At 37.0% G+C, this 22,463-nt stretch overlaps 1 protein-coding gene across 9 annotated transcripts in view; it reads right to left on the minus strand.

The window, feature by feature from the left end:
• Positions 1-22,463, minus strand: part of SNAP91 (synaptosome associated protein 91) — a 170,038-nt gene that overhangs the window by 99,782 nt on the left and 47,793 nt on the right. For 8 of the 9 annotated variants that reach the window (XM_049896484.1, XM_049896534.1, XM_049896526.1 and 5 more), the window contains exons 3-7: positions 12,596-12,738; positions 11,305-11,380; positions 10,393-10,495; positions 7,125-7,218; positions 5,349-5,460 (exon numbers count right to left, since the gene is read on the minus strand). In XM_049896484.1, coding sequence (XP_049752441.1) covers positions 5,349-5,460; positions 7,125-7,218; positions 10,393-10,495; positions 11,305-11,380; positions 12,596-12,738 — 528 coding nt within the window. Of the gene's footprint in view, positions 1-5,348; positions 5,461-7,124; positions 7,219-10,392; positions 10,496-11,304; positions 11,381-12,595; positions 12,739-18,825; positions 18,900-22,463 lie in introns of those variants that run through there. The other variant, XM_049896520.1, reaches the window with a different exon arrangement.

The raw sequence follows: 22,463 nt of genomic DNA on the forward strand, positions 1-22,463 counted from the left end.
CTAAAACTCAGATAAAGGGTCTAATCTTGTGAGTTGAACAATTATGTAACATATGTTTAAAGGAGCCTCACTAGGTGTCCTTTGTGAAAGTTAGAACACTTATTGAGAAAGAGTGGGGACCGAAAACTGAAAAAGAGAGCACTTTAGTAGATTCAAGGCAAAATGAACCTCCCTTGCCAGCAAAAGCTTTTCCTCCTCAGTCTGAGCAAGCTGGTTCTGCTTTGCGCAGAGGTCCTGTAATCAACTTACCTGAGAAGGGGTTTGAAAGCTCTCCTCAAGCCCTATCGTCCCACTTCTTCCTCCTTCCCCCCTGCCAATTTCCTCAATACCTAGAATAAGATTTAAATTCTAGCATGCTTTTTTTTCTAGGGAGGTATGTACAAAGTCTAGCCCAAGTCAAAGAAGTGCAAGATTTTGCAAATTTATTTTGGCAGCAGGGTTGCCAGATAAAATACAGGACTCCAAGTTAAATTAAAATTGTAGATAAACAACAAGTAAGTTCTTAGTTTAAATGTGTCCCAAATATTGCTTGGAACATGTTTATATACAAAAAGTTATTCATGGGGGATGGTTGTCAGCCCCCTACCTTGTTCAGAGTATGACACCCTGCTGCAACCAGATACCGGTACCTACACCAATCACCCTGTCCCTCTAAGACCACAGAACAGAGTCTGGACCACATACTTGATGACCAACTACCTGGACATCTGAGTGAATCCATACAAGAAAAGCGAATGGACTCCTAGGCTTACATACCTGATAACAGCTCTAGCTATCTGGTGGCAGGACGTTAGAGCTTCAAAGGTGAAAATAATCAAGCTAGCTCACTCAAGCAACTTATCTGGGCATATCAAAAAAAAACAAAGCAAGTGGCTAGGATACAGTATGCAAACATAAAATAAACTAATACAATAACTTATAGATGGCTCGGAGACAACAGTCAATATCAAATCACATAAAGAAGCAGACCATGATCACTTCAAGTAGCTCTCAAAACAAAGAATCAAGGGATCTTCTGGATGAAGGTGCCTTCCTGGAATTACCAGATGCAGAATACAAAAGATTAATATACAGAACTCTTCAAGACACCAGGAACGAGATCAGGGAGGAGATCAGGCAATATGCAGAACAAGCCGAGGAACACACAGATAAAGCAGTTGAAGAAATTAAAAAGGTTATTCGGGAGCATAATGAAAAATATAAGCTGCAAGAATCCATAGACACAGCAACCAGAAATTCAGAAGATCAACAATAAAATTACACAATTAGACAACTCCATAGAAAGTAAGAGGAGCAGCATTGAGCAAGTGGAAGGCAGAATTGGTGAGACTCAAGATAAAGCACTTGGCCCTAATATATTTGAAGAAAAATCAGACAAAATAATTTAAAAAAATGAAGAAACCCTAAGAATCACGTGGGACTTTATCAAAAGAAATAACCTACAAGTAATTGGAGTACCAGAACAGGGAGGGATAACAGAAAATACAAACAGAACTGTTGAAGGTTTGTTAGCAGAAAAATTCCCTGATATCGTGAAAGATGAGAAGACATCTATCCAAGATGCTCATCAAACTCCATATAAGATAGGTCTTAAAAGAAAGTCACCAAGGCATATTATAATCATACTTGCCAAAATCAAAGATAAAGAGAGAATTTTAAGAGTGGATAGGGATAAACGAAAAGTCACCTACAAAGAAGAGTCAATAAGAATAAGCTTGGACTACTTGGCAGAAACCATGTAAGCAAGAAATCAATGGGATGACTTATATAAAGCATTGAAGGAAAAAAACTGCCAGACAAGAATCATATATCCAGCAAAACTGTCCCAAGACAACATCACTCAGGAACTATTAGGAATGCAAGTTCTCAGGCCCCATCCAAAACAAGGAAAAAAGACAAACACCAAACCTGTTGTTATCAAGTAGATTCTGACTCACAGTGACCCTACAGGACAGGGTAGAACTCCCCCATAGTTTTCAAGGAGTGGCTGGTGGATTCAAACTACCAACCTTTTGGTTAGCAGCCTGAGCTCTTAACCACTGTGCCACCAGGGCTCTCTGTCCCTATCCAAGACCTATTAAATCAGAAACTTTGTGTTGAGGCCTAGTAAAGTGAGTTTTAATAAGCACTCTATATAATTTTGAGGAAGGGCCCTCCTAGTCTTCTGCAAAAGGACATTTACCAGAGTGACTAAGCACAAGGGAAAGGGATATACCCAGACTTTTCAAGGATTATTGGACACTGACTCAAGCTGTTGCTACTTTCTGGGGTCTCAAAACATTGCTATTTGTTCTAACAATATGTTCTACTCAGTGGAGTGAACTAAGAATATAAAAGAAAATTAGATCCAGTGGATACATGAAAATAACTGTGGTTATCTCCCTAGTTTCCTGAATATGTAGTTGGAATAGACATACTTCAAAACTTGCAAAATCCCCGACAGTGGTTTCCTGATCTCTGCAAAGATACGGGTGTTGCAATTCCATCACATTCCCATTTAACTTGCATAACTGATCTGTGCAAAAGATGAATGAATTTTAGAGGTTAACAGTGGATTACTGTAAACTTAATTCAGTGATAACTCCTAACTGCAGAGATCTAGACTGTGTCTTCTTTTATCAGAAAAAGATCAACACAGCTCCTGGCACTGGTAGGTAGCTATTGAAATGGCAAATGTTTTTTATCTCTATCCCAATAAGCAGAGACCATCAGAAGTGGTTTGGTTTCATCTGGCAGAGATGCCAGTAAACCCTAGCTATCTTATTTTAGGAACATGAACCTCTCTGGCTGTCCTAAACCTGTGGGCTTTCACTTTGATGACATCAGACTGATTATAGCTCCTGGGCAACAAGTACAGCTATGTTAGATGCCATGAGAAGACACATGCGTGTCAAAAGGTAGGAGACAGAATGCACGGAAATGCAGGGATCTGCCACCTCAGTAAAATTTCTGAGAGTCTAAAGGTCTGAGAATTTTAGAGAAATACTTACATTGAAAGACAAGTTGCTGCACTTTGACCCCTTTTAATTAAAACGGAGGCAAAAGTTTACTGAGATTCTTTGGTTTTGGAGGCAATCTCTGTGTACTGGTCTTAACAGAGTATCTGGTATAGCTGTCAGATATGTGTAGGACCCAGAACAAAGGGAGGCTCTATAACAGCTCTACACTGGAGTCACATGGGCCCTTATTCCATCACATTTAAAGGTACTCAAGAAACCCTCGTGGCACAGTGGTTAAGAGCTACATCTGTTAACCAAAAGGTTGGCAGTTTGAATCCACAAAGTGCTCCTTGGAATCTCTATGAGGCAGTTCTACTCTGTCCTATAGGGTCGCTATGAGCCAGACTTGATGGCAACGGGTTTGGTTTTTTTGGTTTTAAAGGTATCCAAAGTGTCTGAGGCAGGTCCAAATGTTACAGAATGCCTCTGTAAGCTCCAATAGGAAAATCACAGCATAGGCTCCTAGTGTTTTGAAAAATAGCCTTGTCTTCTTCAGACAGTAACTATTCACCTTTGGGAAAACTGCCCTTGGCTTGTTTCTAGAGACTGAGAACATGGCCATAGATCACCAAGTGAACATAGACCTAAAGGGGGTGTTATCTGATCTACTAAACCATAAAGTTGGACCAGTACAAGAACACTCCACTATCAAATGGAAGTGATATATAAGAGACCAGCTTCAAGCAGGTCCTGAATGTCCATGGAGGCTGTATGACCAGATGACTCATGCTCCCAGGGTGCTTACTCTTCTGCACTGCTACTTCTCCCTCTAATAACACCTATGCCCTCTGAGTAATTCCCTAGGACTAGCTTACTGAGGAAGAAAAAAATTCAAGCTTGGCTTAGTGAAGGTTCCAAATGTTGGCACCAGCTGGAAATACTCTGTTGAATCATTACATACCCACAGACGGATGACCTTGACAGTAGAAAGAGAAATCTCCACAGTGGGCCAATCATGAAGCAGTTTATCTTTCTGATTTTCCAGTTTATATCAAAGGTGAGATGGCAAGAAATATGGAACTGAACCTAATTATGGGCAATAATAATTGGAGGATTCATGACAAGAAGGTCTGGGGAAAAAGTAGTAGATGGACCCTCAGAACGGATAAAGAGCATGAGGTTATTTTCATCCCAGGAGAATACAGATCAAAGGGCATAAACCATACATGTACACAAAGGCTCTCAATAATCAGGGGAAAAAGAGGATTCCAAAGATTGATGCACGAAGGGGCTATGATATCAGACATAGAGGTTATGAATAGGCTCAACAACATGGACTTCCCATCACCAAGGCTGATGTGTTTACCATCACTGCTGAGCCCTCCATCTGTCAACTGCCAAGGGCATCACTGAGCTTCCATCATAGCACCAGAGTCTAGGGAGACCAGCCACTCATCAAGTAACAGATTGAGGATTAACCCCTTTTATTAGAGGGTAGAGCAGCAATCTATTTACACCATAATAGACAGTTATCCTAGATATGGACTTATCACCTCTGCCCACACTGCTCTGCCAGCGTCACCTTCATCATGATACCCCACACAACACAGCCAAGGCACTCACTTTACCACATAAGAGGTGAGACATTGAACTCAATCCACAGGATTCATGGTCTTATCACATATCCCACCACTCCAGAAGTAGCTGGCCTTATGTAATGGTGGAAAGGCCTATAGATGACTCTGATTGGGTATCAGCTCTCAGAAAATACCTTGAGAAGTTAGGGACTCCAGTATACGCTCTGAATTACAGATCAGTACAGAGCCGTGGTGGCACAGTGGTTACGAGCTACGGCTACTAAAGTTGGCAGTTCAAATTCACCAGCTGCTCCTTGGAAACGCTATGGCGCAGCTCTACTCTTTCTATAGGGTTACTATGAGTTGGAATTGACTCAGTGGCAATGGGTATAGATCAAGTACATGGTGCCTTATCTACCACTGCCAGAGAACACGGATCCAGAAACCAAGGAGTGGGTACTCCCTCTCTCTATTATACCTAGTGAGGTGGCAGTGACTTCTTGTCTCCTATGTATCTCCAGGTTTGGCCTCAAAGGTAGATGTCAGCATAGTGGACCACTTATTTATTGTTATGAGACTTGTTCCAAGAGACAAAGTTTAGAACCTCCTCCCTCAACCTTTCTAAAGTGTCTGTATGAAATCTCTTCCTGCTTAAAATGTCCAGAGAGTTTTCTGTTTCTTCCACTCAATCTTGATTAACACAAGGATATGCAGAGAAATGCGACGTAAATGCATCATGTATTTAGATTTTTAAATATCAAGTTGTCAGTATTCAACTCTTTGCATTCATATACAGTGTTTACTCAATACACATTTCAGTAGTTCTACTTACCGAGTAAATTAATAACTCCATCATTGTAGCAAGCAAAAAGTTTGATAAGATCTTTGAAAAGAAGCATAAATGCAGCATTTATGACACCATTTGTTAGTTCATTTGGATGCACCTATGAAAAGATAAAAATTTAATGAGTTAACTGCATATCATCAAATCACAATTTTCCTCAAAGCACATTAAAATGTTGCAAATGATCACTAAGAAATTCACTCATATTCTACAAATTTTGAGTAACTCTTTTAGTAACCCTACCAATATTTAAAGATGGGTGGCATACATTTTTGCTCCTATTTAAGTTAATGAAGTTAGTTTTGCCACTTATAAGACATTTATACTTTCTATCAATTAAATCCAACTTCTAAACATCTGGTCTTTTATTGCTTTTATTATGCTGTATTATATTTCTTCCACTTTTCCTTATCTAATGGTGTCTGTGGAAGGGCTCCAAAGGCCTGCAATGGTCGGTGAGGAAACACATCGCATAGGGGAGGGATATCTCAGCGAGCTACCCTTAAAATAATTTTACAGTCACAGCCATTCACCCATCCACCAAATACTAAAAGGACCAACACGAAGAGGTATAATATCTACCCAGATACCCAACCTTTGTTCACAAACTCCTTGGGTTCTATCCTTTTTCTCTTTATATCTTTTTTTTTCCCTTTAAGACGGTACCCTTGTTAAAGCCAAGGAAAACAAAGAAAACGAAATGAACAAAAAGAAAAAGTTAAGAGAATTAATTCTATAGGTATGAAATGAAGTTCTTACTGTAAAATCTGTCAAATAAAATGGTTTGCTGCTTTTACTGAAATTTCACAGGAGTAGGGCACTGTGGCTAGGACTCTAAACTATATTAACAGTCTAAACTATATTAATAGTCTGCAGTATACTAATATTAACAGAGATTTTTAAATTACTATTGTTTAAGGAAAATCTTTGTTTTAGGCAACCACTAGAAAGCAGAAAGCTGACAAAGTACATTAAGAACCTTCCCACATGTCAAAATATTTTATTTTCATGAATCAGGTGGTTTTCTTTAATTAATTTTTTATTTGAGGTAACTTTAAACTCACATGCAATTTTAAGAAGTAATACAGAAATATGCCTTGTACCGCTTACCCAGTTTCTACCAATGGTAACATCTTGCATAACCATAGTACAATATCACAACCAGGATATTAACAGTAATACAATCCAACAATTTTATTCTGATTTCCCCAGTTTACTTGTACTCATTTGTGTATGTGTGTGTGTTTAGTTCTACACAATTTTATCAGGTTAGTGTATCCACCACCACAGTCTAGATGCAGGTATGGTTTTAAGAAACAAATCATATTGGCATTGCCAGTAAGAGAGACCAATGTCATCTATGATAAAGCAAAAATAACTCTCTTTGGTGGATAGTGCCAGCTATTTAAGCAGGTTATATAAAATTGTTCTTAACAACAGGTCAAGTAATTTAGCTGCCTGAAGGTACGTTTTGCAATTACTCCATCCTGTCGAGCACAACAGGAGGCCACCATGCTGCTCAGGACACGAGTTCCAAGAATGCACCACTCACAGTTCTCCATGACTTAAGTAAACACCTGGTAAGCTGCTTGGAAAATCTGGGAAACCCAAATCACCTCTACTCTACTTTACAGCCTACATTAAGTATTCTCCTAATTCATCTAAATAGGAGAAATCTAAAGCTGCTTCTCAAGGAGATCTCAGCTTTACCTGTAGCCCACCATCAAATGAAAGAAAGTATTAAGAATCTGGGGAGATACATACATCAAATTCAAGCAATGCGTCAATTTGTCCCTGCAGTATTGGCATACTCTTTAGTAGCTTTTCAGGAACCATTGTCCTCATTACACCATCAGCCCTGCAATTTAAAGAAAAGCATAAAACTTCCTGGTATATGGTGGAGCTGTTCTCCACCCCTCTCTGCGCCCCGACCCCACCATATCCTCATTCATCTTCTAGAATGGTTTTGCAACTTTAAGAAACTGTTTTCCTTCTCTATCTATACTATTTCCTCTTATTCATTCTCCTTCTTTAACCATACAGGCAATGCTATCTTTCTATTTGCACTGCCACAAGGAGGAAAGCAATGCAGCCTAGAAGAAAGAGGCCAGTTGAATTTCTGAATGGGTATTTATAAAGCTGTGATAGAAACAACAGTATGAAAAATATAGGTTTCCTGTCAGCCAGAGGACCCAGCTAAGCTGTGCCTGGACTTCTGACTCACAGGAATAATAAGGACATAAGAGAACAGAGTAAAGGGAAAACCCTAATTTTATAAAGTATTTACTCATGACAAACTGAGTAATTTTGAATGGGCAGTTTTATACTTCTTACCACCAGGATAAAAAAAGTAGTTCAAAGTTAAGGTTAGGTCAGCTATTAGAAAATAGAGAGTTATATCTTTTTGTGTAAGTTCTTTAGACTAAATATTAAACCATCTACAATACCTTGCCATTATTTCAAGTTAGGAATAGATACAAGATTTGCACAAATTTCTGGCTGGTAACTTCTGACTAGATTCAAACATCTATTTAGAGGGAAATAAATGGGAATTTTCAATTAAAATTCAAATGTTTCCATTTCATGAAGTTTTATTAATCAATAGGCACTATTAGTAAATACTTCAATTGTGGTATTATCAACCAGCTAACCATTCAAAGAAGCAATGATGAATCAAATATGAGGTTTATCATCCAAAAAGTGGTATGTTTGGGAGTGAGAAAGAAATTCTAAATAGAATATTTGGTGTGGAAAAATTAGCATTCTTGTTAAAAGATCCACATGACTGTAAAAACCATTTGTAAATGAGGATAAGATCCACTGCCATCAAGTTGATTTCAACTCATAGTGACCTTACAGAACAGAGTTGAACTGCCCCACAGGGTTTCCAAGTAGCTGTTGATGGATTCAAACTGCTGACCTTTTGGTTAGCAGCCAAGCTCTTTAACCACTTCACCACCAGGCATTTAATATGCCTGGGGAATATTTACGTTTGGGGAAAATATTCTGATCTTAATTTAACTTGAAGGCCCAATTTAGTTTATACCAGCCAACCCCCTCCCCCCCACAAAGGTAGATATAATTCTTATATATTTAAGATGAACAGAACCATAGCCTAAATTCTTGTAACAATCTTCCTCCTCTAAATTAAAAAATGAAAGATTCCTAAAACAAAAAATCATGTCTTACGGAAGCCACCTGGTTCCAAGTGAGTTCAGAGCTTGAGCTCATGGTCTGGGGCAGCAGCTGCAAACTAGGAACTCTATAGACAGAGAAAGCTGATTCCTTTAGCTCCTTCCAGCATTTAAGACTAGATACAATATAAGGACCAACGGGTTGTGGACTTGAGGAAAATGGGGCTACTCCCATTTACACTTCTACTAACAGTGTTGGGAGTGCACATCTGTGTTAACTATACCTTTGCCAATATTATTACATTTTAAAATGTTGAGCAAATTTGATAAGTAAAAACAGCATATATGGCACTAACTTATATTTCCTGATGACTAATTAGTGAATATTTTTTCATGTTTATTGATCATTTGTATTTCTGCATTCATGAAATGACTCTTTACATCCTTTGGCCAAGTCTTCCTACACTACCACCAGTTGCCATCAAGTCGATTCTGACTGATGGCAACCCCACTTATGTCAGAGTAGAACTGAGCTTCATGGAGTTTTCAATGACTGATTTTTCCGAAGTACTTGCCAGGCCTTTTTTCCTTAGGCATCTCTGGGTGACTTGAACCTTCAACCATTTGGTTAGCAGCCAAATGCGTTAGTTTTTTGCAGGTTTTATATGGAACTCTTTAAACACCTGAAATTTATTTCATTTTATGACAAAGGTTTACTTGATGCTTTTTTTTTTTCCTGCAGAGAATCTAATTTTGGTATCTGATAAGTAATCTGTCCCTCATTCTTTGGTTTGTGCTGTTTTATCAACATTGAATCCCAGCTCCTACCAATGCCTTGAACATCATATTGAAAAAAAACCAAACCAAACCCATCACCGTCGAGTTGATTCCAACTCAGAGTGACCCTAGAGAACAGAGTAGAACTGCCCCAAGGGGTTTCCAAGGAGCAGCTGGTGGATTCCAACTGCTGACTTTTTGGCTAGTAGCCGAACTCTTAACCAATCCGTCACCAGGGCTCCTTGAACATAATAGGTGCTCAATAAGTTATGTGCAAAAAGAGATCATGTAAGTGCTATCCTGTCCCACTAATTTGCTGTTAGATTTCAATTCTTAAACTATACTGTTTCAATTATTGTTTGTTTTAGTATCTGACAGGGAAAGTCCTCACCAACCCTTCAACTCTAGAACATCTTCCTTTCAATAAATTTTTGTGTTTTGAGCACACATTTACAGTCCAGATAAATTTTGGAGCCTTTTATTAAGTTTAAAGACAAAAACAAATCATTAGGATTAATTAGGACTGTAAAATAAGTGAATTTAGAATAGAACCCAAATTATTCAATCTTCCCTTGCAAGAATATGGCATACCTTCATGTGTTTTAAAATATGCTATAACTCCAAGTAAATTCTATTACTCAATTCATACAGGCCCTACACATTTATTAGAGGGTTACTTCTGGATTTTTAATGTTTTATTGCCACTAGGATTAGGATAGTGGTCCAGAGCTTAGCTGCTTACCAAAAGGTCGGCAGCTTGAATCCACTAGCTACGCCTTGGAAACCCTATGGGGAAGTCTACTCTGTTCTACAGGGTCACTATGAGTCAGAATCGATCCACTGGCAATGGATTTGGTAAATATATGTTTAAGAATTTTGAATCAATTTAAACAAATAAAATAGTATACCACATCAATTCTAAGCAGCAAATCAGATTTTCTGCATGAAGACAGAAATAAAGAAATGCATATTGCAACCTCAATGGTAACTTCTACAAGGTTATTTTTTGAGTTTCTTTGTAAACTGAGTTTTCATGATCAAAATTAGTTGGCATTTAAACTTAGTTAAAATAAATCAAGTACTCATTCTACTCAAATAAATATGAGAAAGAAAAAACATACCCTTTCTTCACTCTGGCAAAATCAAATGCCATCTGTCTGTAAGAGAAAGCCTTTTCATTTAAATATCTACTGTAGCGCCTTATGAAGGTAGACATATCATAACCTGTGAGTGTGGGGGGGAGGGAATAAAACTGATTAATGAAATATCTTCAGCTGTGATTTACTTAGGTATAAAATTTTTTAACTCTCTAAATGTAGACAGTTTTAGAACGTGGTCAATAGGTGCATCAGATGCAGGCCTCACTTAAAATCTATGCTGTTTCCAGGCCAAAACACTTTTGACATGAGACTTTCCGAGACTATTCAAGTCAGTTACACTACTATCCTGTACAGAAAGCCCTTTTTAACTTTTTTCTTCACACTTTTTGTTTACTGTTTCAAATAAAAGCCTGTTATAGACTTAATGCTTTTATCTATCTGGTAATTATCTACTTGCTTGACGTGCTTGCCTTACACATAGTAGGCAACCAGTAAAAGTGGTGGATGAACAAATGATTGCAGTTCAAACCCTATTAATTTACAAACAAAATTTCTTTAAGATTGGTATTGCCTTTTTTTTTTTTTCCAACTTGGGAAAGCATCTTTCATTCCATGTCTCTTATACTTTCATAAATAAACAACTGTGGTCTAGCATAGCCACTGTTACTCTTGAAGGTAAACACAGAAGATGACGAAAATAAAATTAAATATTTTACGACCTGGGTTTAAATATTTTAAAGTTACTTTTATATAGTTATTTTTATATTTTTCTTAAATACCCAGTGGCACTATCAGTTCCAAGATTTTGGATTTCTGACAGCATTTCAAAAATTAAAAAATTCTACATCAAAAGCATTAGCTAAAATTTATAAAACTTAAATCTGACTATGTCTATAATTCTCATTACTTAAAACATCACAGAAAAAGTCTCACCATGGGATCCACTTTTATCCAAAAAATTGCTGAGATTGAAGAGTGTATTTCTAGAGGCCAAATACTGAATAAATCTCTGAAAAATAAAAATTATAATTAAGAATCATATTCTCAAATTACACCTTTAAATAATTTGTGATACTAAAGGAAATTTTACTTGGACCCATAGTCAAAGCCCATGGAAGCAGCAGTCAAGAAATCAAATGACATATTGCATTGGGCGAATCTGAAAAAAACTCTTTAAAGTGTTAAAAAGCAAAGATGTCACTTTGAGGACTAAGGTGCACCTGACCCAAGCTGCAGTAATTTCAATTGCTTCATATGGACAATGGATAAGGAGGATTGAAGAAAACTGACCCCTTTGAATTATGGTGCTGGCAAAAAAAACTGAATACACCATGGTCTGCCAAAAGAACTAACAAGTCTGCCTTATACAGCCAGAATGCTTCTTAGAAGCAAGGATGGCGAGACTTTGTCTCATGTACTTTGGGCATGTTATCAGGAGGGACCAGTCCCTGGAGGACATCATGCTTGGTAAAGTGGAGGGTCAGCAAAAACGAGGAAGACCCTCAATGAGATGGACTGACACAGTGGCTGCAACAATGTGCTCAAACATAGCAATGATTGTGAGGATGGTGCAGGACCAGGTAGTGTTTCATTCTGTTGTAGTGACTTGGTACCTAACAACAACAACAAAGGAAATTTTATTACAAATTCTCACTGAGATCTCTTTAATTCAGTTATAAGCTTCCTAGTCAGCTGAGCTTCTCTGGGGTGGGGGGGGGGAAGGACTTTGAATAATATTCGCTGAGTTAGAATTAAATTATATGATCTTTCATTTCTGTATAAAATGAAAACACAGCAATTTAATAGGATTCAGTAGGCATCCCACATAAAATAAGTAATTTTTATTTTATCCATACTTTTCAAAATTAAACATTTCTATGAAAGTAATTTTTATACAAAGACACAAAGGAAAATTTCTTATAGAAAAAAAACAATTATATTATTCCTTTCTTCAAACAATGTTTTTGCCCACTAACATGCATATACATTTTCGGGACCAGTAATAGTTAATACTTTAAAATTTCTAATGTAATGCCTAATTTAAATGTTTTTGAAAAGTATCAAAATGGAAGATTAGAATTGTACTGTAGATCATTTTGCCCCTTAGATTTCCTCTTCTTTTTCTACTAATTGGTAAAAACTCAAAGAGCCTTAAATCATCACCATACTCTTCAGTGAAGGCCTCCCTCCTCCACCAAAAGAAAAAAAAAGTTTACTAGCTTACCTCATTTCCATGCACCATGAGATGATGTGTTGTCACTAAAGCTTTAAATACAACCACCCAGCTACTGTTTGTTGCTCGCTCAAAGAGCGTGTCGGCCATCTGAGGAATATTAACATTGGTCTCATTGGTAGCCTGGATCAAATCTATGAAAATAGAAGATAACAATCAATGATATTAATCATTGCATACAAAGATTCATTTCAAAATTTAAGCACTGAAACCTGTTTACTAAAATGACTTCAAAATGACTGTGACAATAGCTGATAACAAAATTTTAAAATATATTAAGCTGTAATGTTCTTACACAGGGACTCATAAATATATTGTTTACCAAACTTATTATTTTTGCTTGAGCTTAAATTTTTCTGCTAAATTCTCTTTTGTGCCCCCTTCTGAATTTTCTTTGCTGGTATAAGCAACATTTTTAAAATTATAAATGCCAGGAGAGCTAAGCCTCACATTAATCTTTTTCATTTCTTCTAGCACAATGCCTCAGACATGTGGACACTTATTCTATATACCATTTGAGCCAATGACATACATGCATTTTTTGAAACACTATAGCTAAAAGCATCCTTCACTTGGACTTTATAATTTTGACAGGTGCTGATAAATACACTTGTCACTTGAGGGCAGAATAGAACAATAGTAGAAGACAATTCTACTATGTCCATGTAAGCTTTCATAAAACATCATGCAGGCATAAATTAAATTTGACCTAAGTTTACAAGAGAGGAAACCTTTTTAATAAATTCACTGTCTAAATCTACATATTATTGGTGTGATTCCAAGTGCACCTTAGATAAAAAAAATATATAGTGGCCAATAGGGGGTGCCCAGCAATCAGAAAATTAGGTTAGTGCTGTCAAAAAATTAGCTAAGGCAACCAAAGATTGTGTGCTAAGAAGCAACAGCTAAGCTACGATGCGACAGTGTGACTTCAAAGTACTTTCAACAACATGGGATGACCTCTTCAGGACAACAGATAGCATGGCTTCTATTACAGGCCACACCCACCCTGCAGAGAACTGTATGTGATGCCCAGTTCCTACCTAGGAAGTCCCGTGCAACAAATGCAGAGACAAACCTACTTTTTCCCTACTTATACTCCACACTGAATAATCATCTAGTTATACATTTGTTTTACGCATTTCTCTGCTTCTACATTTCATAATAAATAAGGTTTTAAAAAACTGATACTCTATCACTGAAACAGCACTTCTAGAATAAAGGCTGTCAAAAACTGCTCTGAATTATAAATGGGCCAAACCAGGCTTATATCTCACTTTACAGGTTTTTTTTAAATTCCAGTCATCATCCCCATTTTCCTGAACCCACACTGCCTTCCACTCCAATATTTTCCTCTTTTGGATTCTACTCATCCTTCAGGAAATCTTTCCTGGTCCCTTTCAAATGCAGTCCCATGTGACCTCTCTCTGCCTTAAAACCTGAGGATTCTGTCCCTACTGGGTGTTCAGATCAGATGTGTACATGTCTTAACTTCCTACCACACCAATGCTTCTTGAAGATGAAATGGCCATGCCAATGTGCAGTGCTTCACCATGTACAATAAACACATGTTGAGCAAAAGGTACAACAAAAACATATTTTAGCCAAAAAATGTGAACAGTTCTTTGAAAATGAAAAATCACACTATAACACTGTTTTCTGAGTCTCTATCACAGGACTACATTATACTTAAAATTCTGTCAGTCACAAATTCTTCTCTTTATTTATTTATTGAAATGGGCTCTGGGGATATAGAAATGCATTGGTAGTCAGAGGAGGCATGTGTGTGTTCAGATAATAGAGAAATCCCTATAAGAGAGGCATAGAGAGAGGCAATGTGATAGAGCAGGAAGAGCCCAGGTCCAAAGCCTAGCTCCACCCCTGGGTAAGTATATACCCATGGGCAAATTACTTAACCTCTGTTCACCTCACCCTTAGCTTTTAAATGAAGGTAATAATTACTACCTTACAGGGCTATTATAAGGATCACAAGCCATCTGAGCAGAGAAGGTGCTTAAAATAAATGTTTGTAAACACTGTTTTATATACACTGCATTAAGAGAATACAGTAGGGGATTAGGTACTCCGTGGGGAACTGGACACATCTGAGTGAAATCTGAAAGGATATCCTGAAGCATAAGATGGGAGAGGAGTGAGAAGGACATTTGTAGCAGATGTACAAAGCGTGCAGCTGTAGAAGGTACTGTGTCCTTGCAGCACTGTGATGGTCTGGGTGCTAGGTATGCGTAGGTAGGTGGTGGGGGAGAAACTTCAGCTAAGGAGGTAGGGAATGGTCAGTAAGGAGTCTCACATATGACACTAAAGAGTTCAGACTTCACTCGATGAACAAAGGGAAGCTACTGGAAGTTTTCTTTAGCAGAAAAGTATCAATATGATTTCGTTTTTACAGTCAACCACATTATTCAGCAACTATTAAATATCAACTGCAAGGTACAGCAGTGGTAGGATAAGCAGTAATCACCTCACCTGGAAAGGTATACTAAGAGATGGGAGAACTGAAGTTAGAAAGCACAGTTGAGAATCAGAGATGAGCTGACCCTGAATTAACAAAAAGGCAGTGGAGACTGGGAGATAATGAATGGAGCTGAGAGATACAGGAAGTATAACTGACAATATTTGCTGGTTAGTAAATAGATATTGGAGTTGAGGGGAAAAAGAACCTTGAGCAGTTCCAGATTTCTGGTCTGGGATCCAGTAAATGCTATTTACTGAAAAAGGAGGAAAGTTGATTTCAGGTGAAATATAACAAACTATTTTGGATATGACAGATTTGAAGTAGCTGTTGGAGATCTAAGTTGAGTTGTCTGATAGTGGACTAGAAACATGTTCTAAAGCTCAGAAGAAACATTTGAACTAGATGCAAATTTGGGAGTCATCAGCAATTAAATAGGAACTGAAACCATGTAAGTAGAAGGTGACTCAAAGATCATAGAGACAACAATGAAAACTACATGTATAATTAGGAACAGAAACAAGACTCAAGGTTAAGACCAACATTTAAGAGATGACCTGAAGAAAAGTAAAAGAACAGAGTGGTAAAGAGAGGCTCAGGAAAGTGAAATTCTGGGAGGCAATTAAGAAGACAGCTTCAAAAGTTTCAAAAAGCAATGGGGGGGCGGTCACCACTGTCGAATACTGCAGAAGGTCCTAGTAAGATAGACGCCCAAGAAGGGAACGTGCAAAGGAAACTGCTGCTGTGTTTGGCAGTGAAGGAAATAAAGATCAGGCATAAATCGGATGTGAGGAGAAGGTCAAATGAAAGGCATTTTATTGTTTAAAGATGGGAAACATTTAAGCGTGTTTGAGGCCAAGTAGAAAAACCCAAAAAGAGGTGAGGTTGAAAACAGTAGAGATAATTTATGGGCAATTTTAGAAACAGAACGAGATCTAGGATCCAGGGGTCAGATACCAGTGTTAGCCTCAGAAAGGAGCATCGTGGAGGTAAGAATGGGTGTTCTTAAGTAGAGGTGGAAGAATGCTGACAGATATAAAGCTACTGAGAAGTATGGAGTAAGACCATCCAAGAGTGAGAAGATGGTACTTACTAGTTTGAGAAGGATGGTGAAATAACAGAAAGCTGGAGGGGCAAGTAAAGGGCCTGCTAAACTGTGCAGAAAAGCCTTCAAATACTTAAATAACTAGACTATGGCCAAAGGGGGACTTCCACTGAATTTTCATCTACAGTAAATACTGTAATCATGTGATAGCATTTACAGTTGTGTGGTAGTTTGCAGTCATTACCACTCAAAACAGCCACATAACTACTGCACAGTATACATGGTGCTATATAGAACTTTTTGTGATAAGGGAAATGTTCTATATTTCCACTGTCCAATATGGTGGCCACTAGTTACATGTGCCTATTGAGTACCTGAATGTGGCTATTGAGTACCTGAATGTGGCTAGTGTGACTGAGGAACTGAAATTTAAATTTCATTAAGCACTTCTAGAATGTTTTCCAAAACATATTTATCATAAACTTCTCAATACATATTCATTTCTGAGAAGCATTCAAAATACAAATAGTTTTAAATAGAGGTATCAATTTATGCACATAAGTCCATCTACACAGAAACTACTAACACGTGTAATTAACCAATATTTAGCCAACCTTGCTCCTTTCTTTCAGCTATTATCTTGAATTTTGATAAAAACCAGATACTTCCCAATACAATTAGCTATTTATATATGTTAGTGGGAGCCCTGGTGGTGCAGTGCTTAAGAGCTATGGCTGCTAAACAAAAGATGGGCAGTTTGAATCTACCAGCTGTTCCTTAGAAACTCCATGGAGCAGTTCTACTCCATCCTGTAGGGTCACCATGAGTTGAAATCAACTTGATGGCAATGAGTTGGGTTCAGAAGTTATTCTCCACCCATTAAATATTTGTGTTTTTAATGTACTAAGTTCTTAATGTACATTTACTCTTAAAACACTTGGAAAATACTCCATTGTTTAACGGGATAATTAGCTTTTAAGAAATGATTTCAATGTAATACTTTTCTAATGCTTAATTCAATTCTTTTAAAATGTAGATTCCTTAGAGCTATCTAACCAGAGATAGCTATCTATCTCTGAATGCTGTAGAACACACGCACACCCACACACACACATCCTTAGGGGCAGGTCCATAATAGTCTAATTCTTCTGCTAATACGGGATACAGGAAAAAAAAAAAAAAGTGAGAGATAAATGCCGTAACAGAAAACTGGGCAAAGAACACAAACAATTCAAAAATGAAAATATACAAATGATCAAGACAACATAAAGAGTTCACCTTCACTAATAAAAAAATGCAAAAATAAAATTATGGGATACCATTTTTCACTGACTTAGTAAATAACTTAAAAATACTACGTAAGACAAGTAAGGGCAATGAGTACTCCAGCACACTGTTGGTTAGAGTGTGTACCAATATAATTTTTCTGAAAGGTAATTTGACAGTACAGGGTAAAGACCCTAAAATGTACATGTATTTTCATTTACTCATTCAACAAATATTTGAGAGCCTACCATATTCCAGGTACTGGAATAGTTAAAAGAAACAACAGTGAAAGGAAATTTTATGCCCTAAAAAAAAACTTAAAGTCCAGTGGGATATGCTAAAAAATTAAGTCAATTACATTTATCACATACAATATAATAGACAACGTGGAGAAGAAGGTACACAGTATTATAGAAACACATGAGGAAGGGCATCAAACATTCAGGAATAAGGTAAGTCAGGCAGAGAGGAACTGGTGTGTGTATGTGTGCACAAGCGCTCGTTGTTATTAGGGTAAAGAGCTGTGGGAGGAGGATAGAAAAACTGCACCAGACAGTAAAAAATGTGTGCAAAGGCACAGAGGAAAGACAGCACTTGGTGTCTGGGGGGAACAACAAGCAGTATGGTTTATCGGGAATACTCGTTCCAGGAACAGGGGGAAAGAAGCTGTAACTGCAGGCAGGAATTAGATCACACAAGTATTCAAAGGTCACATTAGGGAATAAAACTTGACTTCAGGACCATTTTAAAAATTGAAGTCTGTGTCTACTAGGTAGAGAATGGACTGGGGGAAGGGAAGGCAGAACTAGAGTCAGTTAGAAGGTTGCTACGGGAATCCAGGAAGGACATGCAAGTAACTTGCTTGAACCAGGATACTGATGGAGAAAGAAGAGGGCAAATATGAGGGCTACTTAGAAGACAGAATTAATGGGACCTGGGGACATACTTGATGAGACTGAATGAAACAAGATGCCCAAAAATAGCTTAATAAGCGTTTTAACAGAGAGTATCCAAATAACCACTAAAAGCTGTTCAACATCAACAGTTATCAGGAAAAGGCAAATTAAACCAACAATGAGATATCCCCTGCCCCAACAGAATGGCTATAATTAAAAGCAAGTATGTGGAGTAAATGAAATTCCCATAGATTGCTGGTGGGTGTATGAGTTGAAAAGCCACTTTAGAAAATGCCAGATGAACTAAAGCTAAAGCTCTATGGCCCACAAATTCCATTCTGGGCATATACTCAACGAAAATGAGCGCTATGTCCACCAAAGCTCACGTGCAAGAATGTTCATTGCAGCTTTATTTACAATAGTTCCAAAAAGAAAACAATCCAAATGTCCATCTATAGTAGAATGGGTAATAACCATGTTATAACAATGAAATATATGCACAGCAATGAAAAGGTACAAACTACAAGCTACTACTACATACAAGGACCTGGATGAGGATGATTCTCACGTAATGTTGAGTGAAAGATACCAGAGTACCATGGCAATTCTGTGCGGTATACTGTGGAGTAAAAAAGTAGAGTATGTTTTATTTATGTAAAAGCACATTTGTAGTATAGAGGTTAGTAAATACGTAACTGTTGTTGATAAATTTTGCCTTTAAACAAAACAATCTTACCATATGTTTAAATTTCCCTAAGTAATATTATTTAGTTTTGCCTGCTTTTTCATCTTTGTACTAATAGTATCACAAAGTATATTATCTTCTGCAATTTGCTTCATTCATTAAATATCTGCAAGTTTTATCCATACTGTCACTTGTGGCTGTATTTCATTCATTTTCTCTGATATTACAATCTAAAATATTTATCTGTCCTCCTGTCAGCTGTTTGAACAGTTTCCAGATTTCTGTTATTAGAAACAGTGCTATCACAAACACTCTTTTACACGTCACCTAATGTAAAAGCAATGGAGGTTAAAAGTTCTGATGTCAAGACATTGGCACCAAATTGTACTCACAATCATTGTACAATTCATGCACTCACCACAAACTCACCAGTTTTACCTAAGAATATTCTTGATGAAGCAGTAAAAGCTGTTGACTGTATTAAATCTTGGCCGTAAAGTACATATTTTTTTAATGCTCTGTGTCAGGGCTCAGCAAACGCCACCTGTTAGGCAAAGTTGACCTGCTTCCTGTTTTTGTAAACAAAGTTTTATTGGAACACATCCATGTCCATTTGTTTACATACTGCCTATGGCTGCTTTTGCATTATACTTACATAGTTGAGTATCTGCAATGCTTAACTCAAATTCAACTCAATGGTCCACAAAGCCATTATAGAATGGCTTAAAAAGTTCTGGTTTTTTTTTAGGGGGTTTTATAGAAAATGTTTGTTAACTTTCTTTTATGTGACTAAATGGAAGGTACACATAAAGCATTTCTGATGAAAAACAAAGATACATGGTTGTCTCAAGGAAAAGCAATTGTGCGATTGTTCGAAATGTGAGACAAACAAACCACTTTTTTTTTATAGAACATCATCTGTATTTGAAAGAACAATTGGCAGACTTCAAGCCATAGCAATTCAGATTTTGTATTCAGCAGGTATTTTTTTCAAAATTAAAGAAAGTAAACATGTTACTTCAAAGCAAACAACAGTATTGGTTGCCAATGATAAAATTTGAGCTTTCAAGTAAAAATGAGAATTTTAGAAAACTGTGTCTGCCCCAGTAAGCTTCCCAGTTCTTTGAAACTTTCCTGATAAGATCATTGGTAACATGAATGAAGATCATATGTTATACTGTATAATGAAATGTGTTAATATTTGGAAGAGGTGAATAACTCAGTGAACCAATATTTTTCAAATGACTAATGGATAATGTTACAAAATCATGCATGGCTAAAAGATTCAAAGTACAAGATACACCAATGGATTTTAATGTAACAGAGTACAAAAATTTCACTGATGTGGTTTCAATTTGATATTCTAACTTAAATTTATGAATACCTCTTAGAAAGTTTTAGTGTAATATCAAAAAAGAATATTCACAATTTTTATGAAAAGGCTATTAAAATAGTTCTTTCCTTTTCCAACTACACATCTGTGTAGGCCAGATTATTTTCATATGTATTTCAACCTGAAAAATACACCCCAACATATCAAATACAGAAAATTATGACAGTCCATCTGTCACCTATTGAGTAACACATTAAACAGATTTGCAAAAATGTAACACAATACCATTTTTTTTAGAAAATAGATATTTTCCCTAAAAGTATAATTTGTATAAACATGTTAATAGGTTTATTATTATTTAAAAATTAATAAATATTTTAAAACTTCCTCAATTTTAATTTCTAATATAGTAACTACAGATATGACCCACATGAACAAAAGCTCTCTGAGTTCCTCAATAATTTAAGAATACAAAGGCATCCTGAGACAAAACAATCTGAAAACTGCTATTCTTGTTATATACCTAGAATGAAAATTGCTGTGTTGTAGGGTATGCATAAAAATTATTACATAGTGATTACACCTATTTATATTCACACTAGTAGTTTACGTGATTTTTCTGCTGCTCTACTTCCTCATCAAATAAAGGACTTGCATTTTAAGAATTAAAAAAAAAATTAAAACAAAGTATAGCCATAAACTTGCAGAAAAAAGCATTCTTGGCAACTGTGGGAATCTAAGTGCTAAATATGATTCCTTAGAATTCAAAGTTTTAGTTGAACTTGGGAAAGTAGATTTGGTATCTTCTTGGTAGTTTTAAGCACAGTTTTACTGAAGTATAACTGACACACAAAAATCTGCACATATTTCAAGTATACTATTTGACAAATTTTGACAACGTATGCATCCATGAAACTATCACCAAAATCAAACACGTCCATCACCTCCAAAGGTTTCCTCATGCCCTTTCATAATTCTTCCTTCCTTCCCCTGCCCATTCTTCTCCCCCAGTTTCCCTTAGCAGCCACTGGTTTGCTTTCAGTCAATATAAATGAAACATAAATTGCATTTTCTAAATTTTTATATAAAATTGAATCATAACCTCTTCTGGGGTAATCTGGCTTCTTTCAGTCAGTATAATTACTTTGAAATCACGTATGTTGCTGCAGGCATTGAAAATTCATTCCTTTTTTATTGCTAAGGTGAATTTCATTATACCAATATACCAGAATCGTTGATAGACATATTTCCCCCAGTTTTTGGCTATTACACACAAAGCTGCTACGAATATTTGTGTACAAGTATTTGCATGGAAAATGCTTTAATTTCTCTTGGGTAATCACTAGGAGTGGAAAGGTTCAGTCATTTGGAAATGAATGTTTAAGAAACTGCCAAACCACTTCCGAAGTGGTTGTATCATGTTACGTTTTCACCAGCAGTGTCTGAAAGTTCCAGTTGCTCTATATTCTTGCTATCACTTGATATGGTGGTCAGTATTTTTCTTTATTTTTTGCCATTCTATCAGGTTTGTAGTGGTCTCTCATTGGGGTTTTTATTTGCATTTCTTTAATGACTGTTGATGCTATTTTTCATTAGCTTATTAGTCATTTGTATATATTCTTTGCACATTTTTGTTTTATTATTTTTTAAATTTTTACTGTGCTTTAAGTGAAAGTTTACAAATCAAGTCTCTCATACAAAAATTTATATATGCCTTGCTATATACTCCTAATTGCTCTCTCCCTAATAAGACAGCCCGTTCCTTCCCTCCACTCTCTTTTCATGTCTATTCTGCCAGCTTCTGACCCCCTCTGCCCTCTCATCTCCCCTCCAGATAGGAGATGCCAACATAGTCTCAAGTGTCTACTTGATCCAAGAAGCTTATTCTTCATCAGCATCTCTTTCTATTCCATTGTCCAGTCCAATCCCTGTCCCAAGAACTGGCTTCGGGAATGGTTCCTGTCTTGGGCTAAGAGAAGGTCTGGGGGCCATGGCTGTGGGGGTCCTTCTAGGCTCAGTCAAACCATTAAGTCTGCTCTTTTTAGGAGAATTTGGGGCCTGCATCTCACTGCTCTCCTGCTCCCTCAGGGGTTCTCTCTTGTGTTCCCTGTCAGGGCAGTCATGGGTTGTAGCTGGGCACTACCTAGTTCTTCTGATTTCA

The sequence above is a fragment of the Elephas maximus genome, chromosome 1 (assembly GCF_024166365.1).
Source record: "Elephas maximus indicus isolate mEleMax1 chromosome 1, mEleMax1 primary haplotype, whole genome shotgun sequence".
Taxonomy (NCBI): Eukaryota; Metazoa; Chordata; class Mammalia; order Proboscidea; family Elephantidae; genus Elephas; species Elephas maximus.